The sequence below is a fragment of the Ornithodoros turicata genome, chromosome 3, assembly GCF_037126465.1.
Source record: "Ornithodoros turicata isolate Travis chromosome 3, ASM3712646v1, whole genome shotgun sequence".
Taxonomy (NCBI): domain Eukaryota; kingdom Metazoa; phylum Arthropoda; class Arachnida; order Ixodida; family Argasidae; genus Ornithodoros; species Ornithodoros turicata.
Genome location: NC_088203.1, coordinates 63929396 through 63948709, shown reverse-complemented (window position 1 = coordinate 63948709; position 19314 = coordinate 63929396). Strand labels below are relative to the sequence as shown.

General features: G+C 46.7%; 1 protein-coding gene across 3 annotated transcripts in view; it reads right to left on the bottom strand.

Moving 5' to 3' along the window:
• The window catches only part of LOC135388544 (transmembrane protein 135-like), a 297964-nt gene that overhangs the window by 226081 nt on the left and 52569 nt on the right, over positions 1–19314 (bottom strand). For all 3 annotated transcript variants that reach the window (XM_064618147.1, XM_064618145.1, XM_064618146.1), the window contains exon 2: positions 2789–2916. In XM_064618147.1, the coding sequence (XP_064474217.1) occupies positions 2789–2916 (128 nt within the window). The remainder of the gene's footprint in view (positions 1–2788; positions 2917–19314) is intronic.

The window sequence follows — 19314 nt, the reverse complement described above, 5'->3', positions numbered from 1 at the left end:
TGCCTCTTGAATTTCATGCGCACCAGCGGCATGGCCGAGTGGGCTAAGGCGTCCGCTCGTTGGTGGTAACCAAGGTCGTGCTGAAGACTGGGAGGTGGTGGGTTCGAATCCTACCGCCGGCTGTGCTGTCTGAGGTTTTCCCTGGGTTTTCCGAAGACTTTCCAGACGAATGACGGCACAGTTCCCCCTGAAGTCGGCCCAAGACGCATACTAACCCCCCTGTCCCCCACTCCTTCCTGCTATCCTCTCTCCGTCTGTCCACATCTGTACGTCGCTCATAGCCACAGTTGCTTCGCGGCGCTCACACCCAATCAAAAAAAAAAATTCATGCGCAGCGAATTATGCCACCCTTCGGCGTGATTGTTTGTGCGGAGATCGTCCTCATCCGCAAACAAATTCCGGAGATGAACGTTGGTAAGCCACTGCCGCTCGAAGTAGTCTACGTAAAGGCAAAGGACCGTTTCCTTTCAGATCCCTAGCCAAAGTTTCCTTTCAGATCCCTAGATGTTTCCAAGAAAGATCACTGATATTGGGAAACGCGGTACTTAGCGAGAACACAGTTATAGAAAACAACACATCGTTAACAGGACGGTCACTGTAGGTCAGCGGTCCTGTGAACGGGTTTGTGTTTTCTGTGATTCCCCGTTTGATCGATAATCCATTTGCTTTCATGAATACAGTCACCTGCCATTCACCCAGTATCAAAATGGCCTGTGCTTTCATGAATGCAGCCAGGCAGTCGCCTGCCGAAACGAGCAGAGCCTTTGGGAATTCCCCCATTTGGACGAAATGGGCTATTGGACGGTACGGGTATTGGACGCGCTGGGCAAGTTTCTCCTCGCCTGTTCATTTCGTCCAAGTGTTCAGTACGTCCGATTTTTTTCGGGCGAATTAAATATTTGGACGTTGTGAGTACTTGGACGAAATAAACGTTTGGACGAAATGGGGCGTAACCCCGAAACAGTATGGAGACCTCTCCTCCTTTGTTTCCAGCAAGTTCCCATAGTTCAAAGCGGCGCTAAGCTCTCTGAGATTTTCTCAAGTCGCCTGCTGCAGCGACTGCTGCGGAATGACAGTGTGGTGGCACTCGAAGCAGTTGGCGTGCTGGCGAAATGAGCAGCTTCGCTGGCAGCGTGCTTTCGAACGCTGTTCGGGAGCAATCCCCGCCACTTTCAATACCACGTTCAAGCATTTCATGGAAAAGAAAGCTAGCTAAGCGCCAGTATCGTACCCATTTTCCGAAACTAACGTTCTGGTGCATATAGCTGAAATTAAAGGTAGCGCTGTATACAGACATCATCACAGAGGGGTGGACGGGACAAGCGCATATACTTACAACTGACTTTATTTAGCATACGACCGAGCTATATACAATGAAGGTAGAATAACAAACTACAGGTTTCATAAGTGTATCACGCGTCTAAAAGTTTCATTTCGCACTCATACAAGTACAATGATGTGTCGCTAACGCATTGCTCACCGTGCAAGTTTAGCTCATTGTGTTACGCTGCGCTGGGCCAGCTGCTCGGCTCGCTGGTTGGTCTCTAAGGAAGGCTAATCCCTCTTGCATTCAAGGTACGACAGAGCTCCCCATCTCGCAAGAAACCGATGTTCGTCAAGGGACGATAGTTCTTCCTGAAGGGTGTTTCAGTTATACCCCCGGGCTAAATAATTCGCGAACAGCTGCACAAATCGAAAAACTTTCTCTTTTACAAGTATCTGCCCGATACCACCTACAAGCTGTGAACCGTGTGAATGAGTGGGAGGCGCTCATTATTCAAATAGAAATTGAAATGAGTTTCGTTAAAAACATAACATGAAAAGCATATGGATATTTTTTTCTCTAGTGGCCACCATGATGAAAGAAATGTAAAAAACAAAAAGCGAATTCGGCAACTTTCTCGCTCAACGTGGCACTGACATGTACTGCTTGCCACACGCTTGTTTGAAATCAGCACCCTGTGGTTTATCCCACCTCAAATCTCCAGGTGGTATTTTGAGTAAAAAACATGTGCAGCATATGGTCTTTCTTTAAATGCAATATTGGAACAACATTTCCGAGGGCAACCAAGGCAATATGGGCTGCAGGCTCCTGACAGGCGATTTCAGACAACCGCTAGGAGGTTCACGCATGCGTTGTTCTTACAACTGACTTTATTTGGTATCCACTCGAGAATGGACTAGACGAGAAGCCCTTGTCCCCTCTAGTCCTTTGTGTTGATGTCCCTCTATGCTCATACGGCTGTCTTGTTTGCGCGTGCAAAGCTTTGACGAATGCTATTAGCGCACAACCTGCTTTAAATATTTTGCCTCTTAACTTTCGGCCGTCATCACTCCTTCATCTGTTACCACATCATCTCATCTCATCCTGGCTACAGTCGGGACGCAGCCGACATACGTGAGGCCAACAACGACAAGCCGGTTTTCACCACCACCACCACCGCCTCTCAGAAGGTACATGAATGTCACCGTTAATGTTAGCCAGAGTTCTAAATGTTTGTGTTAAATGTGAATGCTACCCGCAGTGCAGTATATTTATTGGGCACTTTAGCAGCCCGCCTCAAAGGAGTCTGCGGTCACACTGTTCTTGTGCGACGTTCCTGTACAGCCCATACACATGTACATTGTACACACATATCTGCATATGGAATCTGAAGATACATGACCAATACATATATTCACAACAAGTTTTCATCGCGAAAATGCAGCTGCTGACAGCTGCTGATTTACAATGGAACGAAACACTTAACCCTTAAGCCGAAACGCCGAAGGAACTAAAAACCCTTACCTGAGGACGCAGTAGACCCCAATAAAAGAGAAGGCGTTGAAGCTAAGGAAGAATGACGAAGCCAGGATGCTCTGAAGGGTTTGCCTAAAGCCTTGTCTATTGTATCGTCCACTATAGATGAGAGATGCCTGGGAAAACACCACATAGAATAATGTATTATAAAGGCCGCATATTATAGAAGTAAATATATGCAACATGAAATATATGCAGCATGCAATATATGCAGTTAAACCTACATGCACGCATGAGATGGAGTCTGAGCGGAAAGCTGCGCCGAAATCTCGCTTCTGATATTATTTCGTGTGAGCTTTTCGTTCCCCCCCCCTTTTTTTCATGATGAGGCAACGAATAAGTGCAGGCCGAATTACTTATTCACCAGTTCGCAGCCATCTGAAATCCTCGTTGGACATATCCTCGTTGAAAACATATGTACATATGTTAACGCATGTGCAGTGGCGTTGTGCGAATAAGAATAAGTGATACACACAAAGGGGTTGGCAGTAATAGTGATAGTTTGCATTATAATACTGTTACTGTAATATTTTTGAGTATTTGTAGTATGTTTTATAATACTCATTCTCTGAATGTATTTGTATCTGTATTGTAATTAGAGAGCGGATTTCCAGGCATATGCCTTTTCGTCGAGAGAAGGACAGATGCTGCCTTTCAATGTTCTAAGCACGAATCAGGTCGAAGGGTACCCTAATGTTAGTGCCTTTTTTTGCCTTTTTTGCGATTAGTGCCTTAAAAAAAATAGGCACCGATAAGTGCCCAAACGGGTACTTTACTTGCTGCTTTGTGTTTATTTCCTAGTTTTTGCGACGAAAAGAAAAAAAAATGGTAACAGCCGAGGACACTCTTCACTAGCGCTACATCACAGAATGCAAATGTCTCCCACTGTGAAAGATAGCGAATTCTTTGTGCCCGGTGTAAGACCGTGTCTGAAGTTGTAGCTATGCTGGTGACCAGAGCTGCATAAGTTACTCACAAAGTGTAATTAAGTTACAGTTATGTGACTTTCAAAGTAACTAAGTTACAGGAAAAGTTACTTAGTACATCAATGTACATCAATTACAGTTACTCGTGAAATGTCAGAGTTACTTCTCAATTACTTCCTGTTATTCATGTGCAAGGTGATCACAGTGTATCAAACGTAGTATATACGTGTTGAAACGAAACTTCTGAAACCCCGCATACTCACCCGCTTGGTAATCAAGCTGATAATGCTGATAAATTTGTTCGTAAAAGGACTGAAAAGTGGAAAATAACCCACATTTTTTTGCCCACCATTCTGAACAACATCGTTGTTTGATGAGAGAGCGTTACTTCTGCACAGAGATTCTGCACAGTACTGCTGAATTCGGCGTACTTTTTACGTACAAATATATTGAAAATTGTCGGAATCTGGACGATGCTGCCAACGCACGGCAAAACAGAGCAACTTGAGTTGCTGGCCCACGACTGGGCCATTGTTACCACGTGATGATTAATTTGTACACAAGAAAGTTTATGTATAATTGATGTTACAGTTAAGCGTTGTCTTAAAAGCGACGTTTATTTCAAAACACTTCAAACATAATAGTTCGAATTCATTCACAGCGTTTGCAACTTTCGCGAAGCTCGCGTTCGCACTGTACTCCGAACGCCGGGAGTGCCGGCAATACCGTCCTCCGCCTCACACTCTCCTCCGTATAATTATTTGATCCGTACTCAAACTCCGCACGTGTAACAGGTATAATGTCGTTCTGATAAATGATGATAACAGTTGCGAAACATATCATTATTGTATTTTACACAGCTTCCTGTAAAGCGATGCCCACTGCGAGCAACAGACGACATACACATACATGTCTCCACACAGTCGACAAAGTTATACTTCCTTGTCTTCTCCCCGCAGCTGCTGTGAACCGGTCTTCATATTTACGTTTCTGTTTCCTTTTCGTTTGCTGTCCTGCAACACTTAGCGCTGCTTTAGAGCCTTGATTATAATTCCGTAGACCAGGGATACGCATCCGTCATGGTGCTGTCCACGTCACTGCTCTTCCTTCCCAGCGTTCTCGCTCGGGGAGCGTGCTGATTGTTGCAGACTTGTGACTTTCCGTCGCTCCCGGCAAAAGTAGAAGCACTTTCAACTCTCGCGTCGCGTTCTTCGGCGCGGCGGCGCGGCTTTCCCGGCTCTCGCGGGTTGCTGCGTGGACGTGACAAGTTGTCCGGCATTTCCGTCGCTCGCGGCTTTCGCGGCGTTCAGTGCCGCGGTGTGAACGCAGCATTACATTCAGCCACACCGCCACGCCATCTGTCTCGTCGCGTTGTATCACGTTTGTGCACACCGCTTGCCGTGATCACCATGGTGGTCACATTGGTTGCGCGACCCGGAAAGTAAACGATTGGCGAAAGCTGGGGCTGTGGCACGTATTTGGGACCCACAAGTGCCTGGTGTACGTTGTACTGTTCGGTGATGCAGAAACCGTTCATCTGTGACGATGGGCATTTTCTACCACAAGATTCCGAAGGATTAACGTAAGTGCTTGGGAGCATTTGGCTAAGAAAAGAAAAAGAAAATACTGTACTCTTTGGCTCACTACCAAACGCGTATGAAATGCGATAGCATCACAACAGACGAAGGACGACGACTCCATTTCGGATGCGAAATGGAGCACACTTTCCGCAGATCGGCAGCACTCTACGGTAACGATACGATAAACAACGTGACGTAAGCTACTTGAAAGGAATCATGCGATTAACCTACCATGTTTTCCGAAGCGTTACCGTTTAGACCTTCTAATCTGCTAAAACTCGCTATTTATTCCTAAGGCCATGAACCTGAACGTATGCATGCCACCGTGCATGATCACTCGGACGATTCCTCTTTCCTCCACACAGGGGTGGGCGATTCCACGCGAAACGATCCAGCGAACCTGCTCGGCCCTCAGAAAACTATCGCGAATTTTTACGAAAATTTCAGTCCAAAATTTGAAAATTGCAGTCCCTAATAGTGCAAAACGACATACCACGAAACGTTTCATGATCCCAGATCTCAATGTGGCGGGTGTTAGACACGAGCAAAGCTCGCAGCGCTGGCGAAAACCGTGCCTGACGTGAACGGCAGCTTCGGCTCATAGAAAGCACCTAGAAGTGTGCGTTTTTTTTTTGTTTTTTATTTTTTGCGTATAGAGGAAACCGTGCTCTACACAGCGTCGCAAATCCCGGTTGTCATGCTGTAATCGATGCTGGTATACAGAGGCCGGAAATTTCGCAATTTTCCTCCTATTTCGCGATTTTTTGTGGAAAAGGAAAAAAATCAATTTTAATGAATATTTTTTTCTTCCAAGGTCTCGTGGAATACTTGAACAGAAAAAATCGCAAGACTTGTAACTTTCGTAGTCATTGCAGGAAAAATAGGGGAAGTATGCGCTTTTTCTAAAATTCGCAACAATCGAGCGTAAAACACGCAGCGAAGAGGTCAGAAGAGACATCTGAAACCAATGCAGTTTTGTAGAACGAGGCTTCCTCTACGACATATTAAAAAAACTCGAGGGTGTCTTTTCGTATACGAGAGAAAATACTTTTTTTTCGTACTACAGGGTAGTACGGCCACAGTGACCCGCGTTGCATGTACCCTGGTGGGGAGGTTTATATTTTTTTCTTGGGCTCCTGTTTTAACTCCTTTTAGTTTCAATTTTGCCTGGTCTGGTTGGGTTTCAATGTGCAAGCAATATAGCGTGGCACAGGCTTCTGCAAGGTTACCACAGTGTTCTCTTCTGTAGCATAACACGTCTATTGCAATCCTGTGAGGCTAAGTTTATGGCATTGTTTCCGGCGTGCACGGTGCTGGCGCCCGAGATTGGGGATTAGCGGTGATGGCCAGATCTAAGTAATACTTTTTGTCGTGTGAGCTAAAGCACTGCGCGGATGAGCTTTTTGACGTCCGTATCATACCCGCAAAATCCGCGTGTCCCCCGGCATGCAGCGATAGTTCAGTTTCTGGGCTCGATATATCTAGCCAATTTTCCAGGAAATAAACGTTATCTCTCGTCAGCACAAAACAGCACAGAAAACAGACTACCAAAAACAGCTGTCACCGAACTTCGTCCACACGGGCGATTTCCTCTCTCGTGTTCTGACCGTGAAAACACCGGAGTGGCACAGCTTTTGTAGCGAGTGCAGGTCCTGAACGTCCATGATGCCACCAAGGGATACACGACAGCAAGCACAGATTTAGCTGCTGCGAAAGAATACACGGCACCAAGCACAGCAACACATTTTGCAACAAACGGAATAGGTATAGTTTATTGGAAGTGGAACCCAAGGTCGGCGCCGAACGCGCACCTCCGACTCGAGATGCCAAAGATCTCTCCCAGACGCGCGAGCGGCTTGCGTTCACCTTGACTCTGTGTTCGGTACCTAGCGTGAAGAAAATTGATGGCGCAATCGCGCGGTTTATCCGCATCCGATCCACTCCTAATCCGGCGCCATCCGCGGCCGATCACAACAAGCGTCCATATTTCCGGTTCATACCGTCAGCACAAGGCACCCAAGTTGTCTATACGAGACATTCCTAGTGGACCACCATCGAAGGAGTGTGCGAGCAGTGCGGGTACGCAAAACCACGACCATGTCTATAATACAGGACCATAACATTAACACCTAGCGCCAGCCCCGCTGATTTTGTTTTGCCAAACGGCCACCGCACGTTTGTGGCGCTGAATACGGACCCTCGGCAGACGCCGCCTGCCATACACATACCGTCGCTGCCGTCATTCGAGTTTGGTTTTCGCTGGTTTTCACACGTAGTCGGAGGTGTTTGTCTCCAGTGCATGGTTTATCAGACGTGAAACGTGATGCTGTACTGCACCGTCCCGATTTGCAAGCCGAAAAAAGAAGTGTGGCACCCAAGTATTTCCCCCGACGAGTTCCCCTCAAATGATGCCCTACAAGAGAAGTGGCTGGAAATATATCGCGGGGTCCTAACCCAGGTAACTGCATTACGATTGTTTCATTTCATATATGGTGAAGTCTACGGTCGACGTTGTGTAGAGATGCGTTAAATGTACCTTTAACGCATCTCTCTCTGGAAGATCGAATGAACCATGACAGACTACTCGACCGTTTCAAGGCCGAGGACTTGAGCGTAGCCACGGTACCCACGAGCACAAAGAAACAGGTAGGTATAGCGTCGCAGAAAAGCAATCATCAAGAAACGGACAGCATAATGTAGGTTAGCAAAGCATTGTAAACCAAATAAATAAAAAATAAAAAGAGACGAATAAGTAGGAAAATCAAACAAGCAACTGCTCATTCAAAACTCAAGTGCTTGCTTATACAACAAATTCTTTTGGACGTCGTAACTGTTGTCAGTCATTTCTTTGCCATTCTCTGGAACAGCCCTACATGTTAAAGGGGCCGTAAACAGGCCACCAAATATTTCTGAAATAATGATACCCCATGAAAGAACGCAGATCATAATACCCAAATATACATTTCGTTCGGCTCGTGCCAGCTCATTCACCCATATAACTGCTTTCAAAGATGAGTAACCAGCGAACCTCTCTCCACCGCGCATACGTCACATTGCTACGTAGCGTTTTGCCGTCCAATCGGGGGACCGAGCTGCGCACATGACGTTTCAAATTACCAGCCAATAAACATACTTCGTTATCAGCTGTGACTCTGAGCGCTCAGTTTGTTTGTGTGAAACGACGTTTTGGGCCCCGTGGTTCCGAAATTCAACGTCATGACATCTTCGGCTGGCGCAAACGTCAACAGTTGGGCTGCTATCACATGACGCGATTCGAACCCGGGTTCCTCCCAGTCACGACGTGACATGGCTAGCACGCTATCCACTGTACCACGCGAGCTGGTGACGCGATGCCGCGTGGCTCAACCAAAGTACGGCAGCCCAGTTGTCGGATCCATTCGAAGATGACGAAGATGTTCCATCGCGCACCTAGCCTATGGCGGGCTAGAAGGGCTAGCCCGCCATACCTAGCCCGCCATAGCGCACCTACCTAAGATTCCGGGACTGTAGTTCCGGATATTCATTCGCGCTCGTGGTGTGCTGCGTGGTACTGCCCAGAAAATGTAGTGCGCGTATGATACCTAAATCAAACGCATTTCCTTTTCAGTTTGAGGCTGTAACTGTTTAGATTTTGAATAGAAGAGGATTCATGTTCATCTAGTCCAATTCCGCATTTGAAATAAAATCATACGTGGAACACTCGATCGTAATTCGTGAGGAAAGCGCTACGTCAAAATGACGTAAAGTTAGAGCGCGGGGCGGAGCTAAAATGCGAAAGAGTGCAGTGAATATTTCATCCGTATGCAAGCGGCTTTTGTTTTTGAGCGTTAGTAATTGCAATGAGTTTTCACTGCCTAAGTTTCAATAATATAACAAAAAGAAATGTGCACCTCTTGTACCTGTTTACGGCCCCTTTAACACGGAACGCCTCTCACGCGAAACGTAAGTTGTGAACGCATCTAACAATCGTAAACTTGTGCTAACTGGCCCAACACAGATGGTGCTGCTGTTAAAGTTTATATGTACGATGTACCACATAGTGCGCGAGTTTAACAGTTTTACGTGCCACCTCAAGCTTTGGAGCACAGCCCATTGCCGAGTATGCAGTTTCACAACTCTTAAGCGTGAACCGCATGGCCCGAAAAGCGTCCGAATTCTTTCCGAACCGAATTCGGGACCCAACTTTTTTTCGGAGAACAGAATTCCGTGCCGAATTCGGCCCGATCTGGCCAAGCCAGATTTCTCCTCCGAAATAGGATGTGACGCCAGCCGAAAAAGTAGAAGCAACCAATGGCTATCCAGCCGGAAGGAGAACCATAGCTACGATGACGCTGCAATGGGGTTGACTGTTGCCGTGTGTGCAACTTGAACCCCTATGAATACAGGGATTATCTCCTTGACCTGGATGGTTGAAAGGCGATGTTCCCCAAGGCCAGCGACTGGGGCCGAAATTCGGGGTGCATTTCGGTAGCATGCGGTGATGCACAGAAAAAAGTTGGGTCCCGATTTCGGTTCGGCCAGTCTTCCGACAGTTTTTCGTGCCATGCGGTTCACCCTTTAGCTCTACATGCTCAGAGAACCTGCGAAAATACGCAAACACGTACGCACGAAGAATTAACCACAAGGACCACTGATATTGCACACAGCTGAGCTACAACGGGCGCTCTTGTGGGTACGGCAATTGGCGCCCTGGCGGGCGCTCCGCGCGTAAATACGTCACTTCCGTTCTTCGAGCCGCGGACGGAAGTCCCATAGGCGATCGGACAAGTGTTGTGGTCGGGTATTATAGAGATGGTCGTGTGCAAAACGTAATCTCTACTATGATAGTGATAGTAAATGTTGTTGCAGCCAATGCAGACGCAAAACGCGACGCACAACAAAGTTCACGACCTGACGTCCACCCCCTTCATGGCACTGGAGGATTGTCACGTATACACGCTTGAGCTGTCATGTGCCGGAGCCCGCGATTCGTCACGACGTCTTCTCATCCGCCGATGCGCTATTTGCACGTACAGAGTTTTTTTAGAGTATTTTTTAAAGGTGTGCGGAACACAGCCTCGCGCGTGCTCTGTAGGTCACCTGCGCTCATCGTTCTTTCGCAGGAGCTCATTTTATTCGTTGCAGAAGACGCCGCGAAAAACAAAAAAAATATTTTGGAGGTGACTTCCATGCTCCTTTACGTGCATGTCCTTCAGTTCACTAAGTTCTTCACCACTGCAATACTACATAGTCATCTCTAGAAAGGATAAATCATGAATGTGTTCTGTACTATGTGTTCGATGTACTATTTACCTGCCCTTTCTGTAACGTCCACTACGAGGGTTCTTAAAGTAAACGAATGAAATGTAATGCACAGAAAAGGAATGCAAAAGCGCACACCCTGTTGCACGATGACCTTAAAATATGCAACAGAAGCACAATGACAAAATAACAGAAAGCTACATATACAAGACGCTGCGCAATGAAATATCACTTTAGTGTCAGACTTGACTAATGATACATTTTAGTCATTTCACATCTACGTCGTAAGTTTGAACTCGTGCGAACACAATGCCCGAAAAAAGCGAACGATTTTCGCAACTGTCAGGCGCATAGTGGGAGAGTGTTAGCAGACGGTTCGTAACGTGGCTTTTGTTGCAGATACGCATCAGGTGTAGAAGCTAGCGGTAATACCACAGCATCGTTCCTTTCGTCGAAGTATCAGAGACACGTCTGTACTCGATCTCATGATAACCAGGAAGTGAACGAAGAGCGAGCTTCTCGCGCCTCCTGGTCCTAACTTCATTTTTCTCATGTAAACATGTGGCAAAGAAGAAAATACACAGAATAAATGTTATAAACAAAAGACATATCAACGCGCAAAGTAATATTTCAACACACTCCCACTCGCGTTGAATGTCGTAAAGTCAACAACAGAGAGTCCAAGTTAAAAGATCAAACCACGACCCTTTGAACACAGCAAGTTCTTCTGTTTTGGTACCGCCTTGGTGAGCCCATCTGTAATCATGTCTCCCGTCGGCAGGTACTGGATCACGAAATTTTGGTTTTCGACTTGTTCTCTGATACAGAGGTATTTTAAACCGATATGCTTTAATCGTTGATGCTGTACGGGATTTTCCATCATCTTGATTGCTGACTGGTTATCGCACATCAGCAGCATTCCTCTGTCGCCGCATTTCTCGAAATTAAGTTCTTTCAAGAAAGTCTTCAACCAGGTACCTTCCTTCATGGCTTCTGTTAGCGCGACGTACTCTGCCTCGCTAGTCGAGAGCGCCCCCGTTGGTTGCTTAACAGACTTCCAGCTTATTGCTCCTTGCGACATTGAAAAAACGTATGCGCTCCTTGAATTCCCTGTACTGACTTCATTCCAACTTGCGTCAGAGAATCCGACGATTGGCTTTCCGCATGCGGTGTATGTTATTATTGCATTTTGTGTCCCTTTTAAGTAACGCAGTACTCGTTTTGCCATCCTCCATTGCTGTACTGTGTAATTCTTGTTATACTGGCGCAAGTAATTAACGGCAAATGCGATGTCGGGCCTTGTGCCCTGTACTAAGTACATGAGGCTTCCGATCAGACATTGGTAAGGTAGCTGACCTTGCGCTCCAGTTGCCGCTGTTGCTTGTTCATCATCTTCCTTGACCTGGCTCGGCTCCATGGGTTTACTGATCGGCTTACAATCGTCCATTTTGAAGCGTCGCAATATTTCTTGAGTGTACTTCTTCTGACTAATAGTAATAACCTTCCGTTGTTCCTCGTCCCGATTCAGTACCTCCAATCCAAGAATGTACTTCGGTTCTCCCAGGTCTTTAAATTTTTTTCGTGAGAGCCTTGATGGCATTCTCCATTGCCAGTCGACTGGTGGCTACCATTAACATGTCGTCAACGTAGACCCCTAGGATAACCGTCTCGGTTCCTCTCGTGTGAACAAAAACGCACATGTCGTTTTCTAGACGCTTGTACCCTTGTGTCATGTCCGTCCAGATTGCTTTAACCCGTACAAAGCCTTATTCAGCCTACATACTTGATTAGCGTTCTCGCAAAATCCTGGTGGTTGCTCCATGTAAACGACTTCTAATATTCCATGTAGGTATGCGGTTTTCACGTCTAGCTGACGCATCACCATGTTTTCCTCGTTTGGAACTGCGAGAAGTATGCGTAAACTGGTAAGCTTCACGACGGGTGAGTCTTGAAATAGTCAATGCCTTGTGTCTGTGAACAGCCGACGGCTACGACACGAGCCTTAAACTCTTCTCTACTTACTTCTTACTACTTACTTACTCTCTTCTTAAAACTTCTCTATCTCGCCAGCAGCATTCTGCTTGATTTTGTACACCCACTTGGACTTTACTGCTTTCATATTTGTTGTTCTGGGAGTAAGAGTCCAAGTGTTCATCTGTTTGTGGGAAGCCATCTCTTCTTCCATAGCTCGCTCCCACTGAATCCGTTGAGGCGACGATATTCTTTGCTGTATGTTTTCAGTTGCTCGAGCTGTTCTTTTACCTCTGCGATCTCACAAGAACTCTTCTTGGTTGGATCCACCTGTAGCCGGTCTGGTGGTCTGCTAACCCTTGTGGATGTGCGCCGAAACAAAACTTGTTGTATTTCGTTCTCGTCGCTCCCACTTGTTTCGTCTGGAGATCTATCCTGAACTAACGAGTCACCCCCTTGACTGTCGACTGAAGGGCTTTGTTCATTATCATTGACGTCTTTCGGTTCATTTTCGACATTATCGTTGGCTTCATTGCCTTCTCTCTGTTGAAGCCGCTGTTGATCATCTCTCGCATTTACGTGGACATAAACCATTTCGTCGTAATTGTCTTTGTTCTTGGGCTGTGCTAACAACATAGATCCTTTTTGGTCCTCCAAAAATTGTACGTCTCTGCTGATGAAGATCCTTTTCTGAACAGGATCGTAGAGCCTGTATCCCTTGACATTTTCGCAATATCCAACGAAAATAGCTTCTTTGCTCTTGGCGCTCAATTTGGATCTGTAGCGGTCGGGGAACCAAACCCATGTCAGGCAACCGAAAACCCGAAAGTAGCGGACAGACTGTGTCCTTCCTTTGTACATTTCCTCTGGACCCGCTTCCTTTTTCCTTTATTTAAATTTCCTTAAGAGAGGAACAGCAGTGTTGACACGAAAGGTTCGATTCGAGACATTCACGTCTTTTTGCTTTTCTCCTATTGCTATATGAGTACTTTGTTATTTGTATTTTGTTGTTATATATTTATGCCACAATTATTGTTTTCACAAGTCACTGGCGTCTGTACTGACTGATTATGGAATTTTTAGTTGCTCTTGGTATTGTTTTACTAGTGCATACTTACTGTATGCCGACGAACAAGTGTGACCGGATAGTACGGATGGCAATATGGGCAGTACACACACAGATGATATTATAAACGAATGTTGCCAGCAGTGAGTCTGAGCACAAGGCGATTGCCAATTAAGAAATCAGGAAATGGCCAAGGAAAGGTAATTTCATATGCTATCAAAGCTCGCCCGAGATGTCGGTATCTCGGAGGCTCTCAACTGGATGTACCAACGGCTGTAAATTAGGCTATAAACATTGCCTGCACACAGTGCTTACAATGCCCGTCTGGAAAATCTAGTGCTCGAAACAGTATTCCCCCCTTTTTTTCTGCACTCGCTTACGTGCAATTTACCTTGATAATAACTCTATCATTCATGCAAAAATGACATTTTGGTATGTATATTTCTCGTAAGTAAGCATTATCAAATATCTGAATTCATTTACAAGGCGTTGGTGCAAAATACTTTTCAAAATCTCCGTCGTAGAACAGACTTCTTATTATGTGTTGGAGGAAAATTTAATATAACGTGGTAATGAATACAAGTGTGAATAGGACAATTAGTACAGCAAACAAACAGCAATACATACATACAGCAATACACACAGAAAACCCCACAACTACAAAGAACACCAGTCAGTAAAATCAGACTATATACAGTTCATTACATGCAACATCACCGCAAGCGACATGCAACAACAAGACAGCAGAATATTTACAACAAAACCTGACACACAAAAGGAATAGAGAATGTACAGCAGCAAGGCATTGACCCAACAATGTGCAATAAAACCGCAACAGAACATGCAACAGCAAACCTGAAAATATATACAGCGACACCAACAAAAGGAAAGTACAATATGTACAACATTAAGGCATAAGCTAGCCCAAGTATGCGCAAAACCGCGACATAAAGATCAGGTAATTACTACAAAATAAAGATTATAAACTGCATCTTATGAATTACAATATGTACAGTTAAGGAGGAGCGCCTTCCACGATGACACATCCATCAACGACACGAACGGATGGATGCGAAAACCACAGCCGCTCGAAGGTGATCTTGCCCAATGCAAACAAGTCCCGCTGCAGGGACGCAGTAACAAGAATAACGGCGTGCCACGTCGTCGGTTCGCTACAGCCTGACAGCGTGCCCCCCACAGTATATCCGCACCGGAGGCTGTCACAAGAACACTGAGTCGATGACCTGACCACCGGCGATCGAAGCTCACAGGGCAGGCGAGGTTGGTGTGCCGCCGAACAAGTCGCCAAAAAATCCTTGCGGTGCGGCAAGCACAGAGCACATGGCTGTTAGTTTCTGTGTTACCACAGTATGGGCAACTACCCTGGGACACAATGTTCCAAGCGGAGAGGTGGTCACGCGTTGGCTGAATCTCCCATGCGAAGGACCATAGGGTATCATACAGATGTCCAGGAAGCCATGAACGCATTACCGAGGACCATGATATGGGCCTCGGCTGACGCACAGGCCTGCTCGCACCCGTTTCAAGTCCGTGTCGGATCGTTGCTTCAGCAAGTGCGCTAGGAGACGATGTCACAACGTGGGGGGGGGGGGGAGAATTTGCGACAGCTTTCGATGATGCGCTTGAACGGCGGCATAGAACCGTAGTGGGGACGCAGCTGCAGGTGCCAGCGGATTATATGCACGTGGCGCAAGATTCGCCACCAGTGGACCCATCCAGTACACGAGCAGCACCTGAGCTGGTGTCGACTCGCCGTTGAGTATACGTGATGTGGTCTTCAATGCGATGCCTCCATTCATGAGGCCGACGTCGGGTAATGCTACTCCACCTTGAGACATAGGAAGAGAAAGAAGGACACGTGCTACAGGCCTTCGACGTTTTCGCCAAAAGAAGGAGATGATAGCACTGTGAACCCGCGCTACAATGTGGTGCGGTACAATTAGAACATGGCTCAGGTGCCACAGTCGCCCGCAGAACACACTGCGTACAAGGTATGCCCGCTCTCGGTAGGATAGCTCGTGCGGATCTGCTTCACACTTTCAACAGAGTTCTTGCAGTGCTACTGTCCAGTTGTCCTGTGTGGGACCGTTTTTATCAAATAATACACCTAGGATCTTGACAGTTGCGCTATAAAGCAACGTTGAGGGCCAATGAGAAACTCTGCTTCCAACACACATTAGTTTGGTCTTGCTGTAATTTAGCATTCCTCCTGATAACGAGGCATACTGGTCGTACACGCGGAAGGTCTGAACAACGGACTCGGCATCAGCAGGGAAAACCGTGATGTCGTCCGCGTATGCCGCCACTTTCCATGTCCCAGATGTTGGAAGGGGTAAACCTTGAATGGAGACGTTGGTGTCGATATTCCATAAAAGATGATCTATTGCTAAGACGAAGAAAATGGGCGACAGGGGACGACCTTGACGGACGCCTCTGCCTTTTGGGAACTCCTGGGAGAAACGCTGTAGCAAGAAAAGACAGCTTCGATGATTACTATATAGACTTCTGATGGTGTCGCATATCCACTCCGGGAAGCCGTACACTTGAAGTATAACGAAGAGGTAGTTGTGTTCAACCCGGTCAAACGCTTTGGCTTGATCCAATGACAGTAGGCCTCCGCCCAGGTTAGAAGACATCACGTAGCGAAGAAGATCCCGTAGCCCCGATAGCGTGTCATACATACTTCGACCAGGCACACTGCATGTCTGCGAAGGGTGGACAATTGTTGGGAGTACGCTCTGAACCCTTTGAGCTAGCGCTGACGTTAAGATTTTGTAGTCACAGTTCAAAAGGGAGATTGGGCACCAATTTTCGTGATCAGCAGGATTCCCACTTTTCTTAGGTAGCACTACGATGTGTCCGAAGCCGAAGGAGTCCGGGAACGAACCTTCACTGATACACGCTTGCATGGCTTGAAAGAAAAATTCACGAAGAACAGGCCAGAACGCCACATAAAGATCAGCAGGGAGACCGTCCGGGCCCGGGCTGGTTGCAGATGCAGCCCTATGTACCGCACCGTCAAGTTCCAATATAGTCAGTGGCCTGGCAAGGGACATCTGATCCTCTTCCGATAGCACCGGCAGTCCAGTTAGGAAGTCACTCCCTTGTGCATTGGGAACTGACGAACTGGTGTACAGACCGCGGAAGAAGTCTTCGAAACTATGACGACCTCATCCGGATTCTCCGTGGTAGAACCGTCAGAGCAGCGACAACTGTACGGTGGGCATACGCTATGTTGCGCATGGCGTGCATAATCAAGGTACCGTGCAACACCAGGACCTGCAAGGGCCTGCGCTCTTACGAAGTCCCTCCGTGCGGCACCCGAAGACGATCGAAGCAGGATGCGGTATCGCTCTTGAAGTGACTCTAAGTACTCTTGCATTACCGGCGTTAGCGGTGTCCCCCGTCACACAATTCTTATTTTCACAGCAAGACGTCGCAGCGCTGTACTCCGCTCACGAGCGCGCTGCCGACCCAGTATCTGGAAAAGGTGACGTAACCAGACCTTGAAACTTTCCCATTCTTCCGGGGATGGAGCACGATCCCTTAAATACGTCTCAATTTGTCTTCTGGCTTCGGTCGAAACCTCATCGTCATGGAGTAGTGAGCGGTCAAGCCTCCAGCGCCTGGCCTGGCCAGTCAGGAAACGATTAACATCCAGTGACAATAGAACAGCGCTGTGATCGCTTACGTGAACAGCAAGCTGATCTATGGTGATCGTCCGGCATACAGAAACTTGTGAGCGGAGATGAGCAGGAACATAAAAACGGTCAAGGCGGCTAAAAGAGCCCCCGCGAGACCAGGTAGCAGAAAAGAGACTGCCATGTAAGGCTGACCAAGCGTCAATAAGGTTCCGTTGTGCAAGCAAACGCCGCAGTTCTCGTGCACTCCAGGTAGGTCTGCCGCGGCCGGGCCCACGCACATCACTGTCAGAATCCAAGACACAATTAAAATCTCCGCACAGGATCACGTCAGACTGCAACATGAAGCTTCTTTGCAAATTGTAGAAAAAAGCGTTGGTTTCGCTGGATCTCGCCGGGGCAAAAATATTAATAACTCGAAGTTTCCGATGCACGGCAAAAAAGTTCGAAGCATGTTACTCGGCCCTCAGTGCCGTTGCGCGCAAAACTGTGTGGCAGCAAAGCGGAGTTCAGCACTACCACACCAACTCCACCTTGATGGGATGTGCCAAAACTAAAGAAGGCTCGAACATTGCAAGTCTCTGAAAACTTGACTACGTCTGCATAGCCCGAAAAGTGAGTCTCTTGAAGCACGAGCAGATCGCATCTCTGGTTTCACAAAAACCGGATCACTTCAGCCTGCTTAACTGGAGCACGGAAACCTTGGACATTGAGTGTCAATATGCGAAGTGCCATTAATGGGAGCAGGATATACTTCACAAGTTTACCACACATTATTCATCCATTGGTTGCGGGACGATGTCCACGTGAAGAACAGTTCTCGGCTTCTTTCGGGAATGATTGCCCTTATTATTACCAGGAAACTTCAGTAACATATTTGAAAGACTCCTTTCCCCCGTGTTCTCCCTTCTTTTTCTTTCACATTACACCGGCTCAGAAAAATGATGTCAGCCGACAACCCCCAGTGACAGGGTTCTCGGATTGGTGTGCCAGTTTGCAAAACCGTACAAAGGAGGTGAGGGGCGATAAAGGCTTCGGGTCGACACACAGGAAACCAACCAAGGAAGATATGGAAAGGTCGAACGGCAAGGCCTCGCAGTGGGAGTCGCGATATTCCCAACACAGACTTCTTTTTTTTTTTCGTGGACGCCAAGAGGAACGATTCGACAAAAAACAAAAGGACACAGAGTAGAAAAATAATAACAATGGTCACCTGACAACATAACTGGTTCTTGTTTTAGTGTTGCAAAAAAGTGCAGTTCGGCCTCCTTATCATGTGGGTCTGGAAAATATATGCCTTCTTTTCTTTTTTTAGAAGAACTTCTGAAGCGTAAATTTTTACTCCAGATTTCGTTGTGCTGGATGCTGAGGTCTCAGTTAATTCAATCCAAGCTTGAAAACGTGGAATTCGGTCGTGGAAAAGGTGAAGAACTGGACACCATGTGAGCCAAATTTATGCGTATTTTAGGAAAATCACTATTCTTGAAGGGCAACACAGATGCAATCACAAAATTGGGGTTTCCAGAGATGAATATGAGCGCTAGTTGCCAAATGAAGGAATGATCACGGAGAAGTCGTTTCATATAATCAAAGCTCGCCCGAGATGCCAGATTTTCATCCCCGGAAAAAAAATATCCCCAGGAAGAACCGTCCCCAGAGAAAAATGCCCCCGGAGAAATCGTCTCCGCAAGAACGAAAGCCGTTTGATCGAACGCGACACACACGAAACCAGCCAAGGTCGAACGGCGGGGCCTCGCAGCGGGAGTCGCGATACTTCCAACAGACGCTGTTTCTCTTTTTTTTCCCTGGACATCAAGAGGAACGATGCGACAAATATTAAATGGACATAGAGTAAAAAAATAATAACGGTCGCTTGACAACATAATATGTTGTGTCAGTGTAGGAAACAATGCAGTTCCACCTCCTGATATTTCATGTGAAAAAATGCATTTGGAGAACTCTGAAGCGTAAATGAAATAATACATTGTTAAAATTTGTCCACGTTCGACGCGAATAAATCATTCAAAAATATCATTTATTTATTTGTCAAAAATGTTGATTATTTGAC